The sequence below is a fragment of the Nothoprocta perdicaria genome, unplaced genomic scaffold, assembly GCF_003342845.1.
Source record: "Nothoprocta perdicaria isolate Ctin4 unplaced genomic scaffold, notPer1 scaffold_232, whole genome shotgun sequence".
In the NCBI taxonomy this organism is placed as follows: Eukaryota; Metazoa; Chordata; class Aves; order Tinamiformes; family Tinamidae; genus Nothoprocta; species Nothoprocta perdicaria.
In genome coordinates this window covers 68300-92808 of record NW_020455458.1, presented here as the reverse complement: position 1 = coordinate 92808, position 24509 = coordinate 68300, and the positions used below count along the sequence as shown (strand labels likewise).

The 24509-nt window shown below is 41.7% G+C and overlaps 1 protein-coding gene across 1 annotated transcript in view; it reads left to right on the top strand.

Annotated features, from left to right (window-relative positions):
- The window catches only part of LOC112947446 (probable cation-transporting ATPase 13A4), a 36157-nt gene extending 12086 nt beyond the window's left edge, over positions 1–24071 (top strand). Inside the window, exons 7-30 of the mRNA XM_026039536.1 lie at positions 129–263; positions 679–751; positions 1411–1542; positions 2749–2919; positions 3252–3409; positions 6670–6858; positions 7164–7225; positions 7958–8108; positions 8885–8971; positions 9688–9841; positions 10388–10499; positions 12331–12455; positions 13466–13629; positions 14335–14457; positions 15097–15176; positions 15648–15690; positions 16603–16712; positions 17869–17965; positions 18741–18813; positions 20059–20233; positions 20681–20898; positions 21493–21581; positions 23240–23320; positions 23778–24071. Of these exons, the coding sequence (XP_025895321.1) occupies positions 129–263; positions 679–751; positions 1411–1542; positions 2749–2919; positions 3252–3409; positions 6670–6858; positions 7164–7225; positions 7958–8108; positions 8885–8971; positions 9688–9841; positions 10388–10499; positions 12331–12455; positions 13466–13629; positions 14335–14457; positions 15097–15176; positions 15648–15690; positions 16603–16712; positions 17869–17965; positions 18741–18813; positions 20059–20233; positions 20681–20898; positions 21493–21581; positions 23240–23320; positions 23778–23999 (3024 nt within the window). The 3' untranslated portion in view covers positions 24000–24071. The remainder of the gene's footprint in view (positions 1–128; positions 264–678; positions 752–1410; positions 1543–2748; positions 2920–3251; positions 3410–6669; positions 6859–7163; positions 7226–7957; positions 8109–8884; positions 8972–9687; positions 9842–10387; positions 10500–12330; positions 12456–13465; positions 13630–14334; positions 14458–15096; positions 15177–15647; positions 15691–16602; positions 16713–17868; positions 17966–18740; positions 18814–20058; positions 20234–20680; positions 20899–21492; positions 21582–23239; positions 23321–23777) is intronic.
- Positions 24072–24509: the final 438 nt, after the last annotated feature.

Genomic DNA, 24509 nt, shown 5'->3' with positions numbered 1-24509 from the left:
AACAAAATTCGAAGGTAGGAGGCGAATCTCCTTACACTGAAGTCGTGAGCTTTTATTCTAGCCCATCTCCAGCAGATTGGATCCATTTAAATTTGACAGCTCCTGAGTATTGTTCTTTCTCCAAACAGGTCTTAAATCCATTTTACGTGTTCCAGCTATTCAGTGTGTGCCTGTGGTTTGCTGAAGATTATACGGAGTATGCTATCGCCATCATAATCATGTCTCTCCTCTCCATYGCTTTGACCATTTATGATCTTAGACAGGTGAGATACCTCAGCTTTCACTGTGAGGAGGAYTTATTTCTAATATCTGAGAAAGCCTAGGATGTTACAACACACACATGCCCTGTGCTATGGAAGTTACTCACAATTTTAGTCTCGTGACATTATGCAGTAGCAGATACAATGGCCTGGCTTACTAGTCATAATAATCCGTGTGGTTCTTTACCACTTCCTCCCTTCCCCATTCCAGTGCTTTGCTTTGTAACCCTTTCGTTACAGCTTCTCCATAATTAAGGGCAAGGAGTTTCTTTCTCCGTATGATTGCAAAGTTCTTGGCAGGGCCAGACCCCAGTTCATATGAAGGCTCTCATAACCACAACTAACAAAAAGCAGTAATGTATGAATTGCATCATATAGTAAAATGTAACCCTTTTCTGTGTTCTCCTTTAATTTATAGCAATCACTTAAACTGCACAGACTGGTTGAGTCTCATAACAACATCACGGTCACTGTCTGCAGAAATAAAGAAGGTGACTCCTACACAATTTTTTCTTAATATACATTTCATTTCTCTAGCTGTTTAGTTCCCAGCTGAGAATGCCTAGCATCAGATTCCTTCTAGAACAATTTCCTTTTCTGCCCATCAGCCTTGTTAATTGGTTTCTGCAGATCAGATTAATTTGACATAGAAGCATGTTGTAATGCATCAGGTACATTCATGAGAAAAGTCTTACCATAAAATTACATGGAAAAATTATGTAATTTTTCTTAAAGCAGTGCTGTCAAAGTCTACTGCATGATCAGCCATTCGATAGCTGTTAGTCCAGCTAATTGGTGCATTTGAAGTCTGTTCTTTGCATGCAACTGAATGAATGCATGAATGCAACTGAAAAGATGGAGTTGGATTAAGAAGTATGGATCCAAACATCTTCAGTTAGGTGAGCACATTGGAACAATAGCTATTGCTTGGGCTCCTGGAGAGATGAGAAAGAATTCTGCAGTTCGAATCATGCCCAGACTTTTCTCAATATGGGAGATTGCAGCATTAGATCCTGCTTGCAGTCTTGTGTCTGTTTTCAGCTATTACAAAGAAGTCACAAGCTATTCAACYGGTAGTTTCTTTTATTTCTTTTCTCTTACTGCAGAGAAATATGTGAAGCAGGAAGTTAACATTATCTGTCATCTGCAGGTTTTAAAGAACTGGAATCACACCTTCTTGTCCCTGGAGACACGCTGGTTTTGAAAGAGGGCAGAGCTCTTTTACCATGTGATGCCATCCTGATCAGCGGACAGTGCATTGTAAATGAAAGCATGCTGACAGGTACAGTTCTTCCCTCAGATTCACCAGCATAACATCATCATAGCCCTAAGCTTCAACCAGTGCCATTGAACACACAGCATTTTAATATATCATGCTTGATCTGTAAGTGTCCATAGGTAGCCCTGAAGAGAATTCCCTGGGATATTTGCTGTCGCAAAGACTCAAYTGCAGTTAGCCCTAGCTTATCTAAATAGACAACATGGACTTTGAGAAGGGCTTTATTTCTTTTCAGGGATGACGCATTTAGAAAGAGTTTCTTTAACTGGAAAAGAGGGATTGGACAGTGAAGGACAGGAGAAGAAGGGGTATATATGGAACAATGCTGTTCCCACAAAGGGTATATAGTCTAGTTAGACTACGTGGGTTTCAGTCACTCTGAATATTTCCTCTTTGGCCCCTGCACTTGCTGGAATAGCTTCCTAGCTCTCGAGGCAGTTACGTCCCCATCTATGTGAGAGCACGAAAGGAGACAGCGGGTAGGGGACTTTAATGAAAAGCAAGACTTTTGATGCAGGAGATGTTCATAGTTCTGTTTCCTTTTTTTAAGTTTGGCTTCAGTTTGAATCAAACTGAAACCAATAGTTCTTAAATTTAATGTAAGCAAAAAATTCCAGAAACCCCTTTACTGCAGAAAGACTCAGATGTTGATTGCTCAGTAAAAACATTTCTGCTTTTTTACCTGAGTGTATTTGCTCTGATATAGGATATTTGTCATGTGTCAGACACTGAGTAAAAGGCTTTTCCTTAGGAAGGGGAAACAKGCAATGTCATGTTTAATCTGCCTAAGGGAATAAAGCAGTGCCCAAAGCATGAGGTTCAAACTAGGTAAAGAACTAGTTGCCATTATCTAGAGTGACGCAACATCAGTTCAGTTCTCTTCAAGTTTGCTTATCTATAGCCAGGGATTGGCATCCTTGGTGTCTTTTCAGCTCTTGGACGTACAAGAAGCTGCTGTACTGATGCAAAGAAGAGCTATTCTCTGCCATAGTGCGGATCTTTGGTTGTTATGTATGTGCTACGGAAGCAAACAAGCTTGTTTGCTTGTTAGCCAAAGTCTTGTTTTCTCTGAAGACATCACAGTATAAATGTCACTTTAATCTGGTTTCTGTAGTGAATCTTTATCATTTGCCATCTGTCTAGATACTGCACTTTTTTGAAAACCAGCAGAGTAGTTTTAAGGYTAAAATCTGAGGTAATCTTTCCTAGGAGAAAGTGTTCCAGTAACAAAGACCCACCTACCACGAGCTGATAACATCAAGCCCTGGAGAATGCACTGTGCAGAGGATTACAAAAAGCATGTCATCTTCTGCGGAACAGAGGTCATACAGACCAAGGCAGATGACAGAGGAGAAGTGAAAGCTGTGGTGCTGCGGACTGGTCAGTCAACACTTCAGCTTGTTTTAATTTTCACACATTTGCTAGCTGGACCAGAGTCTGAGTTAAAGGCCTGTTGTGCCCAATCACACTAAGTTAAGAGAGTTAATCCAAACTCACAATGTTCAGCCTGAGATCTGATATATCAGGCTGGACAGAGATAATAYGCATCGTTCCAGTTTGCCTGGTATGTAATATAAATATGTACTATAATGGAAAATTTGGGCTTTCTATTTTAAGTTAAGCAATTGTGTGTCATTTCAAAACTTTCTTTTCTTTTTAGAGACCTTCCGGAAATAGTTTCACCTTGGAAGAGTTTTGGTTTGTCTTTCCAGGTTTCAATACAGCSAAAGGGGATCTGGTGAGGTCCATTCTCTACCCTAAACCCATGAACTTCAAGCTGTACAGAGATGCTCTTCGGTTCCTCATGCTCCTCATAGTGTTTGCAGCCATTGGAATGATCTACGCAGTGTGTGTATTTGCACTTAGTGGGGTGAGTTACTTTCAAGAATGATACATCTTCACACCTAGTCAAAAGACTTGAAACTTGAGTGGCTGCATATACATTTCTTTGAGTATAATTATATGAAAATTACATTTATATAAGATTTATGGTCCATTTCAGKTTTTTTTTCTTGCCTTAATATAAGGCCATTTTCAATTAAATTGTTTTTAGCAACACAAAAACCTCATATTTTCACTTCCAGCATGTCAAAATGTAGTCTTCCCAATTTTCATTTCTTCTAAGATGTTAGTGAATCCTGTGTGTGCTATGCACATGTTATAGATTGGAAACATCCAGCATGCTGTCACATTCTATGGCATGTATCAGTGAGGACCAATTAGATAAGGCAATATGTGTGGTGGGCAGATTGATTCCTAGAAATAGAATATCCTAAGAGCTTAGCACTTTGCAAACAGTTCTTGTAGAGTTCTCTTGTACCAGTACTCTTGTAGAGTGCTGGTAAGCATAGTAATTTTTTGCACATTCCAAGAAAAATTATAGATCATGGATTACGTTGGACACGGACTAACGTGGCACTCTGAAAAAGAAGCTGTAGTTTGCTAGATCAAAGACTCAGACCATTGTCTTTCATTATAGCAGATGTCAGATGCATACGGAAAAGGCACAGGAAATGGGACAAATATAGAGAAATTCTTTCCTCCTATAGTCTTCTAGTTTCTAGGAGAGAAAATTGTAAGGAATCACTAAGCTAGCTTCTTTATCTGCATCACTTAGCTTTAATAGCCACCATTGGATTATGCCCTAGAGCTAGGTTTAATACCTTTGTGAAATCACTTATGCTTTGGCCTTGACAACACCTGTGGCTGTTATTTCCTGTTTCATTAGGTACTGCATGGCCGTATTTTATTACCTGCTGTCCGGTAAATCCCTTGAAGGAACGTTAGAATTTTGCTGTAGAGATTTAACAAAGAACTGGTTTTTATTGGATGTTTCCCTAACATTCATGATTTGAGACTACTGACACCCCTTCCATGTTAYAGAGCCTTGAGGAGTACAGTCCTGAACACAGATTCCTGAGGTTTACTGCTGTCATAAAGAACTCCCCATTTTCACTTGAACTTTGTTTCATATCTTTCTACAGTCATTTATGAGAGAATATAGCCTTCACTCTGTTATCACCCAGCTTTGACATGATAGTTTCCTTGAGAGCTTTTGGGAAATAACATCATCATTAGTTCCTGAAAAGCCAAAGGTCCCATATTAAGTGGGTCACATACCCATGTGCCCATTGACTTTTTTCCAGAGTCTTCAAAGAGGTTCATGGGAGACATGAATTCCCTCTGTGAAGACTACCTTGACTCTTCCCTAATGTACCATTCACATTAAGGTTCCATTAATTCTTTAGTATAATTTTAATTAGGTTTCTCAAYGTACAATTTAGAATTACTGTGTTAGAGATCAGCAAGGGCCGGCTGCTCTATGAGAACGGACAAGCCACAGCACAAGCAGGCTCCTCATCAACCACAGTGCCATTCAACAGCATCTAAACGTGACAACCAAAACCAGGTGCTGGTAAGAGGGTCCATCAATATCCACAGACAAGAGAATCTGATAAATCAGGCCCAAGGTCCAGCCAGGAACAGCAGGAGATGGGGCCAGAGACAGGACCAGACAAGACTGTAGCACAAATGTGAGAGGGTCTTAGTAAGAAGCAATACCAGACACCCACACTTCTACAACACAGCTCAGGCAAGGAATGAAGGCCAGGGCTTAAAACAGAATTCCTGAACCCATGGTGGAAGGGGTGGATGCGGGCCCCAGTGAGCCTGATGAGGGTAATTAAAGCCTGTAGATTCACCTTGGAGTCTGGTATGCTGGTCTTTATATCTCTGGAGATCCTCTGAAATTCTTTTAGAAACATTTGCTATTTAGAAACACATGAAGACATGTGCTATTTTCCATTTATCTATATGACTCAGGCCAATGTAAGACTTMGTTGCACAAGGTAAGCAGTAGTTTAGCATTTTTTAAATTTATTCCTTTAGAACATCTTTGGAAGGTTTCCGGAAATTGAGCCATGCATCAACAGATATCTGCCAATGGAAAGGCTAGGTCCCGAATGGCAGGTTTGATTCTGCAATTCAGCTTTTGAATCTTTTTTTCCTTCTGAGGTAATTTACCATCAGTTGTCTCAGAAGGTGAACTCCTCTTGGGATATCTAAGAAAGTGYGCTTAAGAAAAGTCTGCTTTTCAACTTTTCCTTCCTTTTTTAACTCCCTCACTGTGTAATACATAAAACACAAGCAGATATAATCACAGCAACTGGAACTATTTTGTCCGACTGATACGACTTCAGTCATATCTGTATGATATAACAAATACTTTCTCTTCAGTGAGTGCATTTATCTAAATAACTGCTTCATTCTTACATAAAATAGATACAAAATGCTATCAAACTAGTGCCTTCTGTGATCTAAAACAGTATCGGTAAAGGGAGAATGAGAACACAGTGGAAATTCAACACACCAAATACAGCATCATTTATGTTTAAAGCCCCAAGCTCAAAAATAGTAATAATGCTGTTTTTCAGTGCTTTGCCATGGACAAACCCTTTTGAATTTTATATTGATTAAGCTTGCAGTATCTTAGTTCTGGACCTCAATTTGAAATGCTTTAAATACTTCAGCAGTGATACTGGCTGCCTGAGATAATACTGCCAATGGCCAGCAAACCTGGCAGTCAGTTTTGCACCAAAAGAGATTGTTTTTAGAAATGTGACTTTTACTTCTGTATCTCTTCCTGCCTCTTCACATCTCCTAGAACATAAGGTTAGGAGGGATCAATAGCTTGCACATCTGTCTTACTTCTCAGCACAATCACATGTCTCACCTGTTACCCCAATACCGAGCCTAGAGCTGTGTCTACAAGCAGTTGGTTGGATGTCCATTAAAATGTCAAGCTACTGTGTGCTGCATTACAGGGAGCTGGACTTTCCGCGGGGTACCTTAATCTGCCTGGCTTGTTTGCACTCATGTCCTTTGGAGGAGGCTGTTAGCCCAGTCTTTTTTGAATGCAGAAGAAGGAGGCTCTTGAGGTTACTGTATAGCAGTAGTGTAGCCTTTGATTAAATCAAAATAATTGATTACTTATGGAGATGAATATGTGGTACAACCTGGGCAGAAAACACCTCTGGCAAAGGGGAGGAGCGATGAACAGGYGGTACTTAAATGATCCAGGGGACAGTGCCTGCTACCCTCTTGCTGATAACTGCCTCTGTTTTATGCCAGGAGGAGGCAGGTGAAGTAGTGAAGAAGGCCCTGGATGTTATCACTATTGCTGTCCCTCCAGCTCTGCCAGCTGCCTTGACAACAGGGATCATTTATTCCCAACGGAGGCTGAAGAAAAAGGGTATCTTCTGCATCAGCCCACAGCGGATCAACATGTGTGGACAGCTAAACCTCATCTGCTTTGATAAAGTATCTGCTATGTGTTGGTTACTCTCTTATTAATGATGGGAGAAATGGTAGGGTTGAGAGAGGGTGGATTTTGGTCAGGAACTTGCCTTGTTATTTAGAAACACATTGATCAGTCCCATGTGTGTGATTTTATGTTGTCTGAACAAACAATATTGAACATTGGTGTCTTCCCTGGAGCATAAGAATTGGCTTTGCTTGCTCTAGGATGGCATTTTGTGGATGATAACTTCTTAAAATGATTTTGTTTTTTGCTTTTCTTGGAACTGTCATGTAGGAAGTTAATTTAAATGTATATTTTAACTTAGACTGGCACCTTAACAGAAGATGGCCTGGATCTCTGGGGCTTGCTACCTTCTGAAAGAAACTGGTAAGGCTTCTTGATAAGCAATGGCATTAAAGTTTGGTAGGAGAATGACTGGATTCTCTTCCTAGGTATATGAGTAATATAAGGGCTACTAATTTCAAGCGCCTGTTTGAATGAAATGTTTCAGTTTCCAGTATTTTTGCTATGGCATTTGTGAAATGAGTTGGTTACCTCATCCCAGATTCTGCTCCCGGTGAAAAGATGCAGCTAATGTTGTCAGCATTTGGCACAGCACTCGCAGGCAGAGTAGTCTGGAGTAGACGTGCTAGGTCAGATCTCAAAGCTACAGTGCTGTCCTAACCCTTTATGGCAGTGCTTATTACCCATGAGGATGCCATTCAGCTCCTGCAGTGCTTGTGGGTTTTGCCCATTTTCATACCCAGGTATGTGCACCAACTTGTATCAGGCGCAAAGCTCAGAGTCCTTCCACAAGCCTCCAGCAAGATTTTTAACAGTAATCTGTTTCTCAGATTGTTCCATCCCAATGGACTTCCAAAGTACTTAAAGTTTGAATACTCAGAATATTGTGAGCATGCGAATCCCAGCCTTCAACAAGCGAGCGAGGAATAACTCATGAGTGAGGACAAGTCCCTTGAAACACGCTCATGGTCTGATCATAGGATGGGATGGTCTCTAACTTTGGTGTTTTTATATTTGCTTTTAATTTTTGCTTTTAGTGAGATATTGCTTGGCATTCTGTGATGACCCTATTTTTTCTGGTCTCTTTTGCATTAGCTTCCAGGACATTCACAGCTTTCCTGCGGACCACAGCCTGCCTTGGGCCCCACTGTTGAGAGCAATGGTAGCCTGTCATTCACTAGTTGTCTTGGACGGCAAGATTCAAGGAGACCCGCTAGATCTGAAAATGTTTGAGGCAACTGACTGGGTAAAGTTTGCCTTTGTTGTTATGCTAATTGTGTGCGTGAGGGGGAAGCTTTGGTGCTGCTGTAAAGGAGAAGTGTCCCAAGTCCTCCCTTGCAAATAGCCAGTTTTCACACACAAGTAAAATAGCTAAACCTCATAAACCCCAGAAGGTTTTTAAGAAATGTTCTATGTCTAATTTCTCTAATAAGAGAAAAACAGCTCGTAATTACCTGGTGGAAGGTGTAGCCACAAGCCATTGCTTATGCAAGACAAGAGATGCAGGGCACGATTAGATAGTATGTGGTTGACAGTGCCCTGAAGAGCTGTCTCTTTTCTATCTGCAAAATATATAAACAGAGCCAATTTTTAGGGAATAGACTGTCCAGTAATGACAGGAGTTAGAGGACGATTTTCCCCAGGGGCACCACCACGCTATTTCAGCCTTAGGCAGACATCTGGCAAAGTCATAAATTATTTGAGACAGGATTTATCTTGCGGCTTTTGACATCATCATCGTTTGTGTCCCTCACAGTCACGTTGTGATGATTAAAAACTGCATTTGGCTTATGGAAGACTTGGAGAGCAGAGGATAGTACTTTAATACAAACTTTTACTTCGTTGCCAGGGGAGACACTATATTCTCTGTCAGTTCCTTAACGTGAGGTCTGATTAACCCTTCTCAGAAATAAAGGAAATATCTTGCTTTGTTGGAAGGAAAGGCTCTAAGAGATCCATTGAGGTCCCTGTCTGTTCTACTGGTGTGTGTGATTTAAGAGACTTTTGTCTTTCAATTCACAGGTGATAGATAGATCCAGTGCATACCAGATTGAAGGTCAAGGATCTGCACATACTACAATTGTTAGACCTGGGCCTAAAGCCAGCAGTGTAAGCAATTTGAAAGATACACATCCATGAACAAGTTAAACTGTCAGTGTGAGTGTTACCTTTCAGTAATATAATGTTCGGTTGTTCTAACCCAAGACACTTCATGTTTGCACTGCCTTCAAAGAGATCACCTCGTTCTCTCTGATTGAAGAGAGAAGTCAGGAGGAATTTGTTGCTTACATCAGAAACAGAGCTTAAAGCAGGGGGCTGTTGCCTGACATAATTGTCCATATCAGAAATTCTGCTCTCTTGGTGGCACCAGGCYCAGTCTAAACTCAGGGCGTGATGGAGGTGATAAAAGCCCTTGAAATTGCAGTATGGAGTGTGGCAGCCGATGACTAGGGATGTACACCAAGGGAGGGCTTTCAAACAACCCTTTCAGCTTCTCAAGACCAGTGTAAGACCTGGCAGAGTCCTGTTGAAGCAAAAGGATATTCACTATTGAGTTCCTTTCAGTAACATATATCCAAAAGTCTGCTAAAGCTGGCAGTGAGCTTTGCCTACTGCTTAGGCTAGACATTTCTATCCAATTTCATCCCCTCTTCATCCACAGTCCTTTCTATTCCTCTGTGACAAATCAACCCATTTATTCAAGGGCAAATGTGAATCATATTTTGGGTAAGCTTCTCACCACAGCTCAGATGAGAGGTCTAAAACCCTTTGGTTTGAGGTTAAATTCCTTGCTGCAGTGACTAATCCCCTTGCTTTTCTACTAGACACCAGTGGAAGGAATTGCCATTTTGCACCAGTTTCCATTTTCTTCAGCCTTGCAGAGAATGTCTGTCATTGCTCAGAAAATTGGTGGGGAACAAGAAATCTTCACAAAAGGAGCTCCAGAAATAGTAGCCAAGTTATGTAGAGCAGAAACAGGTAAATAACATTTGTAAATGTTTCCTAGAAACATATATGTATAACTGACTTCTAAGGATGTAATGGAAGGGGGGGGGTCCAAAAATGTTTTCTGAGTCTAATACACTATACCTCAGCATGACAAGTCAGAATCTCTCTGCCATGCTCCAACAAATCTAAAATCCAGATATCTGAGGAAAATGTCTAGAGGGCCGATGCACACCAAAGAAGTTTTTATTTTCTCTGTAAGCCTCAGGAGAGGAGCTGGAAGTACACAGCTCTTTCATTGAAGCCTTTGTACAACAGCTTAGGATCCTAAGTACAGAGGGTCAGGAAGTGCAATGATTTTCCTATAGAGCAAAGCTCATTCCAACAGTTTTCATTAATGTCTTTGGCCACCTTTCATAATGTCTTTGTAAATGGTAGGTGTACCCTCTGCAGTTCCTCTAGTTCTCCAGGACAGGAATATTTCCTGTTCCACGGCTTCCAAGACTATTCTCCTTTTATTTTATCTGTTTTAGAAAGCAGACAAATGTCCTGATGAACTGTCTTTTCTGTTTTGCACAGTCCCATTGAACTTTGAAAGCAAACTTCTGTTCTATACAGCACAAGGCTTTAGAGTCATTGGACTTGCCTATAAACCTCTACAGGCAGAGAGGCAATCTCTTGATTTAAGAAGGTAAGTAATGGGTTCCTTATCAGCCACATTCAACCTCAGATAATACCACAGTTACCACAGCGCCTCTTCCAAGAGCAGGGCTGTAGGGCAAACAGTTTTGGTGGAGTCTAATCTAATGGAATCTCATTTAAATCTGGACATCCATCRGGGCAGGTCATTAACCTGTGTTGTAAGTCCACATCTAAAATCCCTGGACATTTCTTAACAACTGACCCATATGCAGACTATAACTCTAGCACACCCTGAACTAGCATAACTCTAGTACACCTTCAGTCCACCACCTCTGCCACCACTTTTTGTTGATGCATCTGAGGCAACCCAACATGATGCATGAAGAGGCTTTCTGCCTCTTCCTCTGTTGTTCCAGCTTCTTGCTTAAGCAAAGGCATCAGAGGACTCCCAACACACCAACTATTCTCTAGTCCAGCCAAAGGAGGCAGGATATCCTTGGCTGCTTTCTTGCTCCAGTCTCTGTTCATCTTTATTGCACAGAGCAGCCAGCCAACTTTTCTGCTCTTCTCCTTGTTTTACACAAACCTCCCTCAGGAACAACTCCCTCAGGAACAACACACGTATTCAGATGCCCTTCCCCAAACCTGTGCAGTTCTTACTTGTGATACTCCAAAAACATCATTTATGAAATATTTGTGACTACTTATGGTATCTGCTGTCCTTTCTGTTCACTAGCTGCAGGCCCTAGTCCAGATGGGTTTCACTTGCTTTTTCACAGGATTCTTCACTTGCTGAAAGGGCCAGTGGCACTGGCACTGAAGCAAAGTGTAAGTAGTTTTGTGACAGTATCACTGACTTAACCAAACCTGTGACCAAATGTCTATGATATGTCCCATATTTTGCAGTTTTGGGTGCCATCACAGCATGGCATATATATTGCCATGGGAATAAAAGAAAAGTGAAGGTCAAACACAGTCAGTCCTGCTGTGAAAGCAGTGACTGTTCAGGTGTCACTTGACTTGGCTACTCTGACTGCCATGCAGTGTTTGGCATCATCTTCTTTCTACAGTAGCTAAAAAAAGTGCTTAAAAGCTTTTAGCTTTCAGGGTTTTCAAAGGAAACCCATTTCCCTGGAGCAACCCAAAATCTCTCTAGTATGTGCTTCAGTGATGGGATCGCTAACTAAATTCTGTCTTCACTTGAATTTATCAACTGTAAAAAAGGCAAAGGATAGGTATAGAGAGATTAGGAAAGGAGAGAGATGGATTTCCCATATGCTGTTTGCTCAGGTATGATTGTCAGGAGTAGTAAGTATCATTTGCTAATATGATTATCTTTTCTGCATAGTCCTGAAAGGAAAAGGCACGAACTTTCCAAATCAGAGCACTGCAATTTGAGAATCCTGCAGGGAATTACAAGGGCTTTTTGGTGTTGACTAGTGAAAGTGCTTGAATAGAAAATAGTTCAGCTTATCGGTCAGGCTTCATGTTGATTTGTAGAGTAGATAGCTCCAAATTGGCCCTTTTTTTTTTTTCTTTTTTTTTTTTTGGTGATTAAGCAAAGATGGTATGGAAATTGATTATGTCCTAAGCTCACCCTACAGAATAAGAGAAGAACAGAATAAAAGGATGAGAAATCAAGGGAAGCTTCTGCACACACAACCAGCACCACCTGCTGCTTTTGGATGCAAACTCCCATGWTGTGGAAATAGGACCATAATAGTCAGGCAGCTTGGGCCTATTGAGAGCTACTTCATTATCTGAATTCTTCTGAATTAGATTGAATGTTTAATAGCTATAGTTAGCCACCAGCAAATTCAATGTAAAAACAGTCCAAAGGGACAAAAAAGAATTAGAACCGCCTGTCTCTTCTCTCTAAGGGAGGAGGTGGAATCTGATCTGACGTTCCTGGGCCTGCTGATAATGGAGAATCGACTGAAGAGAGAGACAAAGCCTGTCCTAGAGGAGCTCAGTGCTGCACGCATCAGGAATGTAATGGTCACAGGTATCTAAATAGTTGGGATCTTTCATGTGGCCACTGGCCCAGGCATGATGGAATTCAACCATCTGTGAGTGAACAAGCAATCCGCTGCTTCATCACCACCGCTGGCAGGAACACGGAGAAATTTGTGTCTTTCATACAATTATATTCCAAGAAACATCTGTGTTATAGTAATGAAATGTGTGCATGTTTCTGTCTCTGACAAATGCATCATGGTTTGTCAGATAACTRACTTTTAATCTATCCTATCCCATTTTCACCATGGATCAGAGTCTTGCAGTTCTTCTGGTGCTGTCCATTTGTTCTCCTTGATGAGGATTACCAGATGATGTGCACAAATACATGCCCCACAGGTTGCCTTCTTTGTAGCGCCTCATGAAATCCTGTGGTCATAAACCAGCCCAGACAGATCATGGGTGCCAGGACAAATTAGTAGCCTTTATCTCAGGTTTTCCTTGAAGGGGTGGTTTGGATTTGGACAGAAGAAACAGCAGAGGATGGCTTTCATGGCCCAAACATATTTTTTTTTCCAGGAATCATGCAGATCTTTTCCTCTTGTGTTTCACCTCCTTCAGCACCCATCTTATACCAAAGCAAACTWAGGGCAACTGAGCGTCAGTGATATAGCAGTAACTTTACAGTGAATCTSTTATAGTTTATTAAATAAAATAGAATCTTTTTCTGTTTAAGTTACAGATAATCTGTACAGATATAAGTACAGATATTCTGTATCTGAATAAAACAGGAGCACAATATCCAGCTCATTTTCTTCAGGCTCAGGACAAAAGAAATGTATATACATATTTAACTCTTGAGATAGACCATATCATATGCAAAGTTTTAATCTTTATCCAAAATTATAGTTTGTTGTTTCTTATACACAAATACTGGAATCTGACTGGTACTTGTGGGTATATGTGAAAACTCAGAAATCAGGAGAAGACAAATGTTTTCCCTCTGAACAATTCCTCATTGATGAAATACATGGATAACATTCCCCTTGGTTTTTGTAGGTGACAATATTCAGACAGCTATAACTGTTGCCAAAAATGCTGGGATGATTTCTCCAACCAACACAGTGGTTCTTGTGGAAGCAAACAAAACACCTGGGTCTTTTTCTGCATCTGTAACCTGGAAACTACTAGAAGAAAACAAAACTAAAGATTATGGAAGCTTGGTGAGCATAAGGCAGTTGCTTGCTGTGCAACAAGAAAACAAACTAAGCTGGAAGGCTTTAAATAATATTTAAATAACAGTGGGATTGTGCTAGTATAACACAGTCTAGTCATTCACCACCATCTGCACTACAGAATGTGATTTTCCAGGAAAGTGTTTAAAAGAAAGTGATCTTTATAAAGATGTACCCCACCAGGGTTTTCCTCCTAGCATATTATCTTCTGAACAGTATTTCTGCAAACTGTCTAGGCTAACCTTGAGAATATCTTTGCAGAAACCCATGCAAGTTTGTTTTAAGCCCTTAGGAGGGTCTGATGCCAGTTGCAAGAATGCTTCCTTTCATAGATGTGAAGTCAAAATCTGTGCCACTGTCCTGCCATCCCTTCCTGAGCAGGTGGAGAGTTAGTGTTTTCCCACACATGCAAAACTAAAACAGATAAACTGTTGAGAAATTATATATACACAGTGAAGCATAAGCTAAGTTTGATAAGGAATTATATTCATCAAATCAAATATCTGCACAATGAAACTGAGACAAAGACCAGCTTCTCACTCCTTGAAGAGCTGCCATTAGGAGTTGCACCCAGCTCCCTTAGGGCCTTCCCAAGTGCCCTCCCCACGGGATAGCCTCCTTTTCTTTGTTATAGTTCATGGAGAAATGTGCATTGCAGCCTAGGAACAGCACTCACTCTTGCCTGATTTATAGGATGATGGCAGTCAGGCAGAAAGAAGAATCAGGCGGGCAGCTGCATCAGGCCAATACCATTTTGCCATGAGTGGAAAATCATACCAAATCATAGCACAGCATTTCAGCCACTTACTTCCAAAGGTAAGATCTGGGATATTTAATTTAGGCAGGCTTGCCATTCAGCAGATTTGGAATTTGCTAATGTAATTACATRAGGACATCAAGATCTACTCAGAACTCTAATTTGTGGATAAATCTAATCTATTTAAATTCCCCAAGCTGTGGGTTGGTTGGGTCTCTGATGTTAATGTGTGGAGAAAGGTCTGGAATCCTTCTGTATATGAATGGAGCAGACAAACCTCACTGTCTGAGGACATGATTTAAGGTGAGGTACGCAGGTACCTGGCTGTTGCACAGCATTTCTCCCTTTGGATGTGGGGAAAAGCAGAAAACACTGTATTTCCCAGCACTCAATTCAAGCATGTTTTGTGGCAGGGAAAGGTTAAAGTCTCATGAAACCCTCTCTAAAAACTCCCTGCCTGGTTATCTGTGTTCATTTAATAACTCCAATGACATGCTGATATTCTTGTGCTCATTGTGATGGTTATTTTTAAAAATATTAAGATAACTTTTATCTTAGGTCATCAATCTTTCCTGTTTTGGGGTCTAAAACAAATGTTTGGAAATGTGGATTTTGGGTGCTTTCCATTCCAGATCATAACTCAAATCATTTGATTATTGTATCAAATGCTCAGAAAAATCACTTCCTTCTCCTTACAGCTCCTGCTGAATGGAACAGTTTTTGCTAGAATGTCTCCCAGTCAGAAATCCAGCCTTGTAGAAGAGTTTCAAAAGCTGGAGTAAGTTCATAATGAACTAAATGTTTGAAAGTATTTGATGAATGACTCTAATAGGAGCTAGCTTTTGTGCATCCTGTACAAAAACTAAAATTCCAACAGTGTCACCCACATACTTCTAACATAGCCATTAAGTTCCAAAAATCCATTAAAGGGACACTGAAGCTCACATTACTCTTGCAACACAGCAAAGAGCTTACATTGCTGGGATTTTGAGTTTCCTTTGCTTACATCACTCTCCTATTTCTCCTTCTGGGCTTGAAGTAGAGGCACTTGTTTACTTTACTCGTTTGCCCAGGCACACCCTGAGCCCAGAGAATTCAACCTGTGATGCTTCAGGCCATTCAGATTAGCTTTTAACAAAAAAAAAAAAAAAAAAAAAAAAAAGGGCAGGGGGGAGAGGGTCTTTGATTCCCTCCTGTTTACAGATCTCACCTTCCCCAACACTGACTTGCAGGTCAATTTATTTTTTAGTTACTTTGTGGGCATGTGTGGAGATGGAGCTAATGACTGTGGGGTAAGTGAAATCTAGTTCTAGTATACTTATTTTAAAAATTAATGCAATGCCAGTAATGTACCCCAGACTGAGCACCACATGCTAGGGATGGGAGTCTTGTACGTATTCACAGAGCAGCTGTATTGGCTCAGTATTAATTCAGATCTGATTCCACAACGTGTGGTCCTTACCAGGCAGAAATTATTCTAGGCAGAAAGAGTTACAAACTGTAGTCTTAAGTACTGGTTTATTTTTCTTTACAAAAACACCCCAAAGACTCTCAAAATCCTCCACTATGATTTCTAGCAACACCTGCATTGGCTGAAGGAGGAGAAGATTTGTGTTAGGATGAATTCCCTCAAGGAACAGCTGCAGCCTCCTCATTTTATTTTTAGCACATCTTTTAAACGTGCAAGGATTTTTTTTCCCCCTAAAAGGAAGGGTCAGTATTCAGTACTGCCCATAACTCCCTTTGGCTTCTCTGTTCACACCTGTATTTTCACACAGCCTTGCCAATGGGAGCAATGCCACCCAAGCAGTGAAGCTCGCTCTGATGCAGGGCATTTGCACTAACACAAGGCACAAGCATTCTCCCAACAGAAGCAGTAGAGGACCTAGGCTCTCTGTGTAACCTGTGAATGCAGCGAAGCACTGACCAAGGAGRCCCAGCTAACCTTGTCTTCTGCAGGTGGTGTGGATGGTTTGGGGGGCCKGTGGGGAATGGTCTCTGCTCATGCTGCCATCCCCTTATTGCTTCTGTACGTCTGCTGCTTATGCCATGAGGGGGAACTTCGGGGTGGAGCACACCCAGGGCACAAGCAGGGACTGCTGTTCACAAAAAGCATCCCGTTGTAAGGGGTTTGGTTCCAGTTTCACATGCCAATCACTGTGTGTCCCTTGCTTGTGAGTACTGAAGATGAATGTGCCTTTCAGGCTTTGAAAGTGGCACATGCAGGGATCTCACTGTCAGAGCAGGAGGCATCTGTAGCTTCACCTTTCACATCACGAACTCCCAGCATAGCATGTGTGCCAGAGCTAATCAGGTGAGTGCGGATTCTTCTGTCCTGTTATGGCAAGGAGACAGTCCTGACTCCTCTCTAACACTAGTGTTCCCATCAGGCCAGCTTGTACACACAGAGGGAAAAGTAAAATTCTTCGACCTTGAAACTGCCTTGGAAATGTTCCTCTCTCAACTTCCTTTAAAAAAAACCTTTGGATTACCTCATTATCAATATTTTAAGTTCAAAAGGGATAACAAAATAAGCACTGGCTCTATAAATTGAATTCAGTCCACAGTAGCACCCTGAGCACTGTTATTAGGCATAACCTTTGATATACTCCACACACACAAAATAGCTTCTGTTGAACCATTTCCTTAGCTAGGTTTTGCAAAAGGTTACTTGATCCTTCCTTAGTGAAATACGAGAGATCAAGGTTGTGCCAAACTCAAGGACTTCATTCAATGAATAGCAGGAATCACCTAAAGTCACTATTTAAAACTAGAAGTTTCATTGAGTACAACTTCAGCACTAGATCTTTTGGCTACTTTAACACTGTGCCTCTCTCTAGAGCTTCCCCAAATATTGCTTAAAGGAGTAATGCCTCTGGCTAAAACTGTGAGCCAGAGTGAAGCTAGGAACAGATTCAGCAACTAACAGTCCATGCTCTAATCACTGAGCGTGGCATCTTCCAACAGTGAATAGGAYTGTTCCTTATTCTGGTAGTTTTTTCTGTAAATTCCACAAAATATTTGATATTGCCATGAGGAAGGTCAAGGCCCTGATTTTGCTTAGTGTGCTGTTGAATACTGGAGAGCATTTCAAAAGAATCTGTTTCTCCACAGTCAGATAATGTTGTATCTGGCTGTAGAGGGTACGTSAGCTGAAGTGTCTGAGCAGCTGTGGGGCCCAAGGTGCGTTACCTGCGCTATTAATGTCAGCAGGAAAACCTGCTCCAGTAAATCCTAGTCTTGGGAATATGGATGTCTGGAATCAAGTTCTTTTGTTGGCACCAGCATTTCTGCAAGAGAAAGTTTTACTTTCATTCAGGCCAAATTTTATTTAATTCACTTCCCAACAAAATACTGGCAGAGACTTCCCTCCTGTGACAAATGGCCTGTTTTTCAATAGGATTTCCAGAGTATTGGCAATAGGCAAACCCATCACCTAATTACTGTCAATTATTCACCTTTTTACACAGGGAAGGCCGTGCYGCCCTGGTCACTTCCTTCTGCATGTTCAAGTACATGGCACTGTACAGCATCATCCAGTACCTTGGTGTTCTTCTGCTGTACTGGGTATGTCCTGGGAATGTGAGACTTGTTGGCTAGAAGGATGGACAATTCCTGTAGGATAAACATGGCATAAAAGCCAAGATAAAACTAGCAAACGGGGTTCTTCATCGCTCTGACCTCCCTCTCTCCTCTTCTCGTGCTCTGTTTTGACTATCATGTGATCCTTCTGTATCCTCATCTGAAAACTGGAAAGCTTCTTCCTATTAATTTCAGCCAAAGGGATTAGAGTCCCAACTGGACAAAGGGGAAGATGCGATATCGAGCAGTAGTTCAGAGGAAGGCATATATTTGTGGAAAGGAAGGATTTGRTATTAGCTTATCTTCTTGCAATTTATTTAGCAGTTGAAGCATGAACTATTTTAACAGTAAGTCGATTACCCAGAGTACCTTAAAACACTTCTGTATGGCTTCTTCCCAACTAAGGAGGGGGGTTTTGCATTCAGAAGCCGTGCAGAATTGAGAAAGGACATGTCTCTTCAAATAAGATTTTTTTCCTCTTACACTGAGCTTAACACTGAGTGAACTGGAAGCATCATTAGCCTGAACAATGCACAAAATAAGAGTATTTCACTGCTGGCCAAATAATGATGAATATATTGGCYGGGTGATGGGTTGTGTGGTTCCCTTATCTGCTGATTAGCATATTTGTGGAATTTCAGAACAAACAGCAGAGCATTAGCTCCATGAAAATAATACAGCTTCTGGAAATKATATAAATAGGCCCATGGCAAATGTCTGATTTGTGATACTTTTTTTTTCTTTGTGTTCCTCTTTTCAGCAACTAAACTCCTTTGGGAATTACCAATTTTTATTCCAAGATCTGGCTATTACCACTATAATTGGTGTGACAAGTAAGCCCCTTAGTCATCTTATGTATTAGTGAGAGAGCAGATCTTAAATATTTTTCACTTCTCTGGAAATGCATAATCCTATGTATAGCAACAAGAAAAGAGAGAGATTGCATGCTACAGGAATTTTAGATCAATAGAGAAAGCKTCTTGTTTGAGAAAAGAAAGCTCTGAATTAAAAATGGGCAATGCTCAGCAAYGGAACTGCTGGGCATGTAGGGATGTTGTCTCTAGAGGGAAGGAGAACAAATAGACCTAATGAAGTAGAGAGGAACATTCAGGCCTTTTTTTTTTCCTGTGGACATGAGAAGACAGATCGAGAAAATAATGAAGGATCCACGCTGAAAAGGAAGAGGTTGCACTGTAGGGAGTTCAACTTGCATTCCAAACTGTGCAGCTGTGTAGACAGGAAGCACAAGAGGAAAGAGATATGAGAATGGCCAGGAAAGAAGTAGCAGATGTCAGACACTTCAGAGGAGAACACTATAGAATGAGAGAGAAGACCAGGGTTGGACGAGGAGGGRAAAGGAAAGAGGCAGGTTGATGGGATAGAATAAGTCAAGGAGTGGGAGATTAGAAGCAGGAATGGCAAGAGCCAGGGCATGAAAAGTATATGTCAAAAGCACAGATTTGTCTTCCATTCCTATGGGATCACAGACAACTGGAAAAAGCCTTGATTAAATCCGTTCTAAAGGGTCAGTCATCACACTGGGTAATGAAAGCTATCTTGCTGTAAATAGTCCATTTTGTAACTCTGCATCAGGGCTTGCTGTATAGTAACTTTACTCAAAAGCGCCACACGCCTGGACGATGTGGTGAAACCTTAGAAGAGAGGACTTGATGGAAATCTTTTGGGTCCTCAACCAGCTCAAAAAAACAGGCAATAGTCCAGGAGGACCAGGAGGATACATGGAACATGTACAGCAACAGATCCCAAGCTGCAGATGACAATAAACCACAGGTAGAACAGGAGACTGAGCATACATTTATATCCTTGGACCGCCAGTAGATAAGTAGAATCAAGATTCRACCTCTTTTATCCAAAAGTGCTTAACAGTAGTCAGATAACATTAATTAACTTCTTATGTGGCCAGTAAGATTTGATGAGAAAATAACTAKAATTTGTAATTGAAATAGTATTGGTATATATTACAGTGAACCTTGTAGGCCATTAATAGCAGWCAATAATAGACAGCCTCACTGCTGGTATTTTGGGCGCACTAGTAAGCATGTCTGTGCATGTTTCAGTGAGTTTCACAGATGCGTATCCAAAGCTGGTTTCCTACAGGCCTCCCAGCCAGCTCATCTCACCCCCACTGCTGCTTTCCGTCATATTTAACATCCTCTTCAGTCTCAGYCTGCAAATCCTAGGGTTTGTTGTGGTCCAGAAGCAGCCCTGGTATTCCAAGACCAATATACACAGGTAAGTCCCCTTCTTGGGATTACGTGGGACCCAGGMGGATGCAGTGGGGCAGGTCTGCATGATGAAGAGCATTAGCTTCACCCTGATGCTCTTCAGCATCTGCAAGCAGACCTGTATACTCCCATAGTGTGCTAAGTAACTGGTGATGTCTTCAGGTCCCAGCTTCTCCAGAATCTGCTGTGCTGCACAGTGCTTGTAATAAGAATCTTTCTGCAGAGCATGAAGAGGAGCATTTGATTGCAGGGGAAGTCAGGGTATCCAAGCAGGTTTGAACTCTGTCTGCAAGTTCAGCAAATTCAACCCAGTGAGACTGAGGGCACTAGTAATAAGCCGCGTCCTTGTAATGGCACGGGAAGTACGAGGATTCCTGATAGTGGCAGTGGAAGCAGGGGGAAATAACCAGGCAATGATCATTTGCTGATTAGAGCGGCTCTTTTTTTTTAATAGTGCCTGTCTCTCAGGAAATGTCAGCGACACAGAGAATTCTTCCACTATCTCCAGCCTTGATTTCCATGGGATGGGAGAAGGAGCCCTGAGGGAAGKGGACAATGGCTATAAGAGCTATGAAAACACCACAGTGTGGCTGCTAAGTACTATCAACTGCCTCATCGTAGCACTAGTGTTTTCCAAAGGAAAACCTTTCAGGCAGCCTGTCTACACAAATTGTAAGTATGGGAAGAAGGAAAGGATCTGTGGCATACTCAGCTCAAGAGTTCAATTCACTAGAGAAAAAGTAATACTTGACCAAACTGATACCAGCTAAAACAGCAGGAGCCCAATATAACATTCCTAAATCTCTACCTTGTTGACTAATGGCAGCCTTTTCCAAAGTGTCAGTCTTATTTGCATCCTGTGATMAGCACCTCTCTGAACTGGACTGATGCTTCAATGTCAAGGACAGGGCTTCCGTGCTGCAGCGAGTTTGGCTCCGGCATTTGGATTTCTGAAGCATAAAAATAAAAACTGTTAACAAAAAGCAGGCAGGTGCTGGTGACTGGCAGACATGTCATATTACTAAAGAGAGCCTGAATGATGCATTTTAAGTAAACAGGAGCTAGATTTAGATTTAGTCAATTTATTCTTGTCCATAATTTTATGGCCAGTGTCTCCATTACAGAGAAACCATCCAGAGATATATAATATAGAAACAGAAATGGTGCCTACATTCCTCTTTAGCAAAGGCAAAAGCTGAGGATGCTTGTAAATCCTTTACAAGGATGCTTGTAAAGGCTTTTATTTGCTTCCTCTTGTTGCTTCAGATGTGTTCATGCTGGTGCTCACAGTGCAGCTGGGTGTTTGCCTCTTCTTGCTGTTTGCTGATATTGATGGTCTCTACTCAAGGATGGATGTAAGTATTATTCCAGGGCAGGTTTTCATATTACTGTCAATCCACTCTAAGTATGCTAGGACTGTGCTTAGCACAAGGCATAGACTTTAACAGGGATATACAGCATTTCTAAAGACAAGCCAAAAAAGTGGATTTTAGTTTATGAGAATGAAGAACGTTCTGGGAATTTGCTAGCTGCACAATTATTAGGAGGATATTGAACAAAGTAAGGTCTGTGTGCTCTGACACTCATCTGTATCCAAGGACCTCAGTTTGATTGTTTCAGTGCTTAGGCCACCCAACAGAGGTCCACAATGGGGAACCTACCATGTTTGATATGTTGGTGGCTTGGTCTTTCGTAGAGAGGCCAGCAGAAGAAGCTAAGCCCTTCAAGTTAAGCTGAAGTACTATGCTCTTCTGTTTCTCAGGCTGTACTTGCTCTGCAAGCAAAATACGTGAAGAAATTTTGCCAGTCAGTACTCACTGCAGCTTTTGGCTCTCAGTTTCTCACATTTTCAGGCACCCTGTCTAGTTTTCAGATTTGGATGGAGCCCACAGGTTCCTAAAGCATCATCTGGGTTTAAAACAGTTGTGGTGAAAGACTAGCGAGACTGTCATGGGAACAGAGCATCTGTCTTCAGAGGTATGAAGAACCTGACAAAAGGCAAGTTGGGAGCTGCCATGTACAAATGTATCCCAGGGTGGATACCAAAGAGAGCTATGGTAGCCACAGGACAGGCTTATCAGTAAACCTGACATGAGCACATTCACACTAGAAATTGGAAGGAAAATGTGACTTTCAGTGTGACTCTTGTACAGCCTTTAAGTAGGCATCACAGGAGCAAAACAAAACACACAAATATTTTGTTAGTAAATTTTTAATCGGAACAAGTGTCTCCGAGTTACAAGCACTGGGCATGACGCTGCTTAAAGTCCTGTATCTTTGTGTAAGTGTTGGAAAGAAGATCTAGAAATGGGAATAATGAAATGCAGAAACAGATGGATAGGCCAGAAGACTTTGGTTGCCAAGCTGCCTAGCTATGGCTGCCTCAGTGTGTAACACCTCCCAGAACAGAAGCTCCCCAAGAAGACACAATTAAAGGACTCAGCCACGAGATGGCACTTTCAGGCAAGTCTTAGTCCTGGTGTGAATTGTGGTGACCAGGGACATCATTGTCAACAACGCAGCTCTGGAGGACTAGAATGGCTCTGGGGAGAACTGCAAAACTCCCAGTCTGTCTGGAGGGAATGCACTGGATTTGTTGGGAAGAGAAAATGAGGCAGTGGCAAAAAGACAAAAGTCTGAAGTAGCCTAGTCCTGGAGAAAGTGCTGATCCAAATTTTGGATCTGARCTGCATCTCTGAAATACATTGAACTATAGCCAGAAACCCAGTGTCCCAGCTGTGGATAGCTAGAGCTGGATTTGGAGCTGAAATACTTAGGCCTCTTTCTTATTTCAGGAAGAAAGAAATCATTTAGGTTTTCTGTTGCAGTTCTAGAGTGTGGTTTCATAAGTTTAAATGCTTCTTCCTCAGTAATTCCTAAAGACAAGTAATAACATCAGCTTTTCAGCCATGTATGCAGTCAGGGTAGGATCTAGGCTTCTGATGTTGTCTGCTTCCACCCACATCCACTTGATACACCCACTGAAGAAGTACCACTACTGCTTTCTTCACAGCTTGTCTGCACTCCCACCACGTGGCGGGTCTTCATGGTGATAATGCTTGCAGTCACCCTTGCTGTGTCCTTCATAACAGAGGTGAGCTGCTTTGAACATACCTGTCAGCACTATTTGGAGAGAAGAAAGGGTCTGCTCTCAGCCTCTCTCCATCCTTCTCAGTCCAGTTTGGAAATATTTGGTGAAACAGGAGCTACTGCCTTATCCTTCCCCTCTCTCTTTAAAGCTTCCCTCTCCCCTCAAATCCCCACATCAGAATGATCAAATACGAGTACACATGTTCCTAGCCACCTGTTCTTTCCAATGGTGAACAGGATGTAACAGGCCCTTCCCCCTGCCCAAGGAAGTGTGTAGTGTTTTCTACTCAAATCTTGCAGACTGTCAGGAGGAACYAGTCCTTGCTTTCCAGTGGAGAACTCTGGATGAGCAGGACGTGGTGGGAGATCTGGCTCTCCAGTACTTTCCCTGTGTATGTTCTGMGAATGAAAAGCTGCTTTTTGGATCTTCTAAAATCTTTCATCTGCTCTTGCTTTTACAGGAAGCTGTCATTGAGAACAGAGCCCTATGGCTGCTGCTGAAAAGGACCTTCAGGTATTATTCAAAGAGCCATTACAAGAGGCTGCAACGAATGTTAGAGAAAGACTCAGCCTGGCCACCTCTGAATGAAACTTTCTTCTCAGATTCTGTTGCAATATCAGTAGATGAAAATATGGGAGGTCACAGCAATCCAACATTTGACAACAATGAGAACACACTCTGAAGGAAACATGTCCAGGACAATTGTAGCTGATAGWGATAGGACTGTTCCGGAGACATAAGAAAAGTGGAAGGACTGACCCACTCCTGCCCTCTCAYTCCGAGTCCAACCAGATTTAGCTAGAATACTCCAGAAGCATAAAACCAGGCTACAGTAGCATAAATGTTTCCCTTGTCCTCTAACCGACAGATGAGTGGCTGCTGGTTGCTAAACATAAATGGAGCAGCCTGGAAAAATTGGCGAAGTATATCCATGGTTGAAATTCCCAGCGCTGCATCTCTCTCAAGCTCTATTAACACAGTCTGTAAGAATGGTAGATCTTCCTGACGACAAGCAGCTAATTCAGATTCCAGCACTCCTACTTCCCTTTAGAGAAATCCAACAGAACTTGCTTCTGTTTGAGGTTGTTGAACACAAGCAGGTCCTTGTATTCCTACACTTCCCAAAGTTTCAGATACTGTCTGGGGTTTTTTGTTTCCTTCTCCATCAATGCTTCACTTTGTGGAGCTGGAA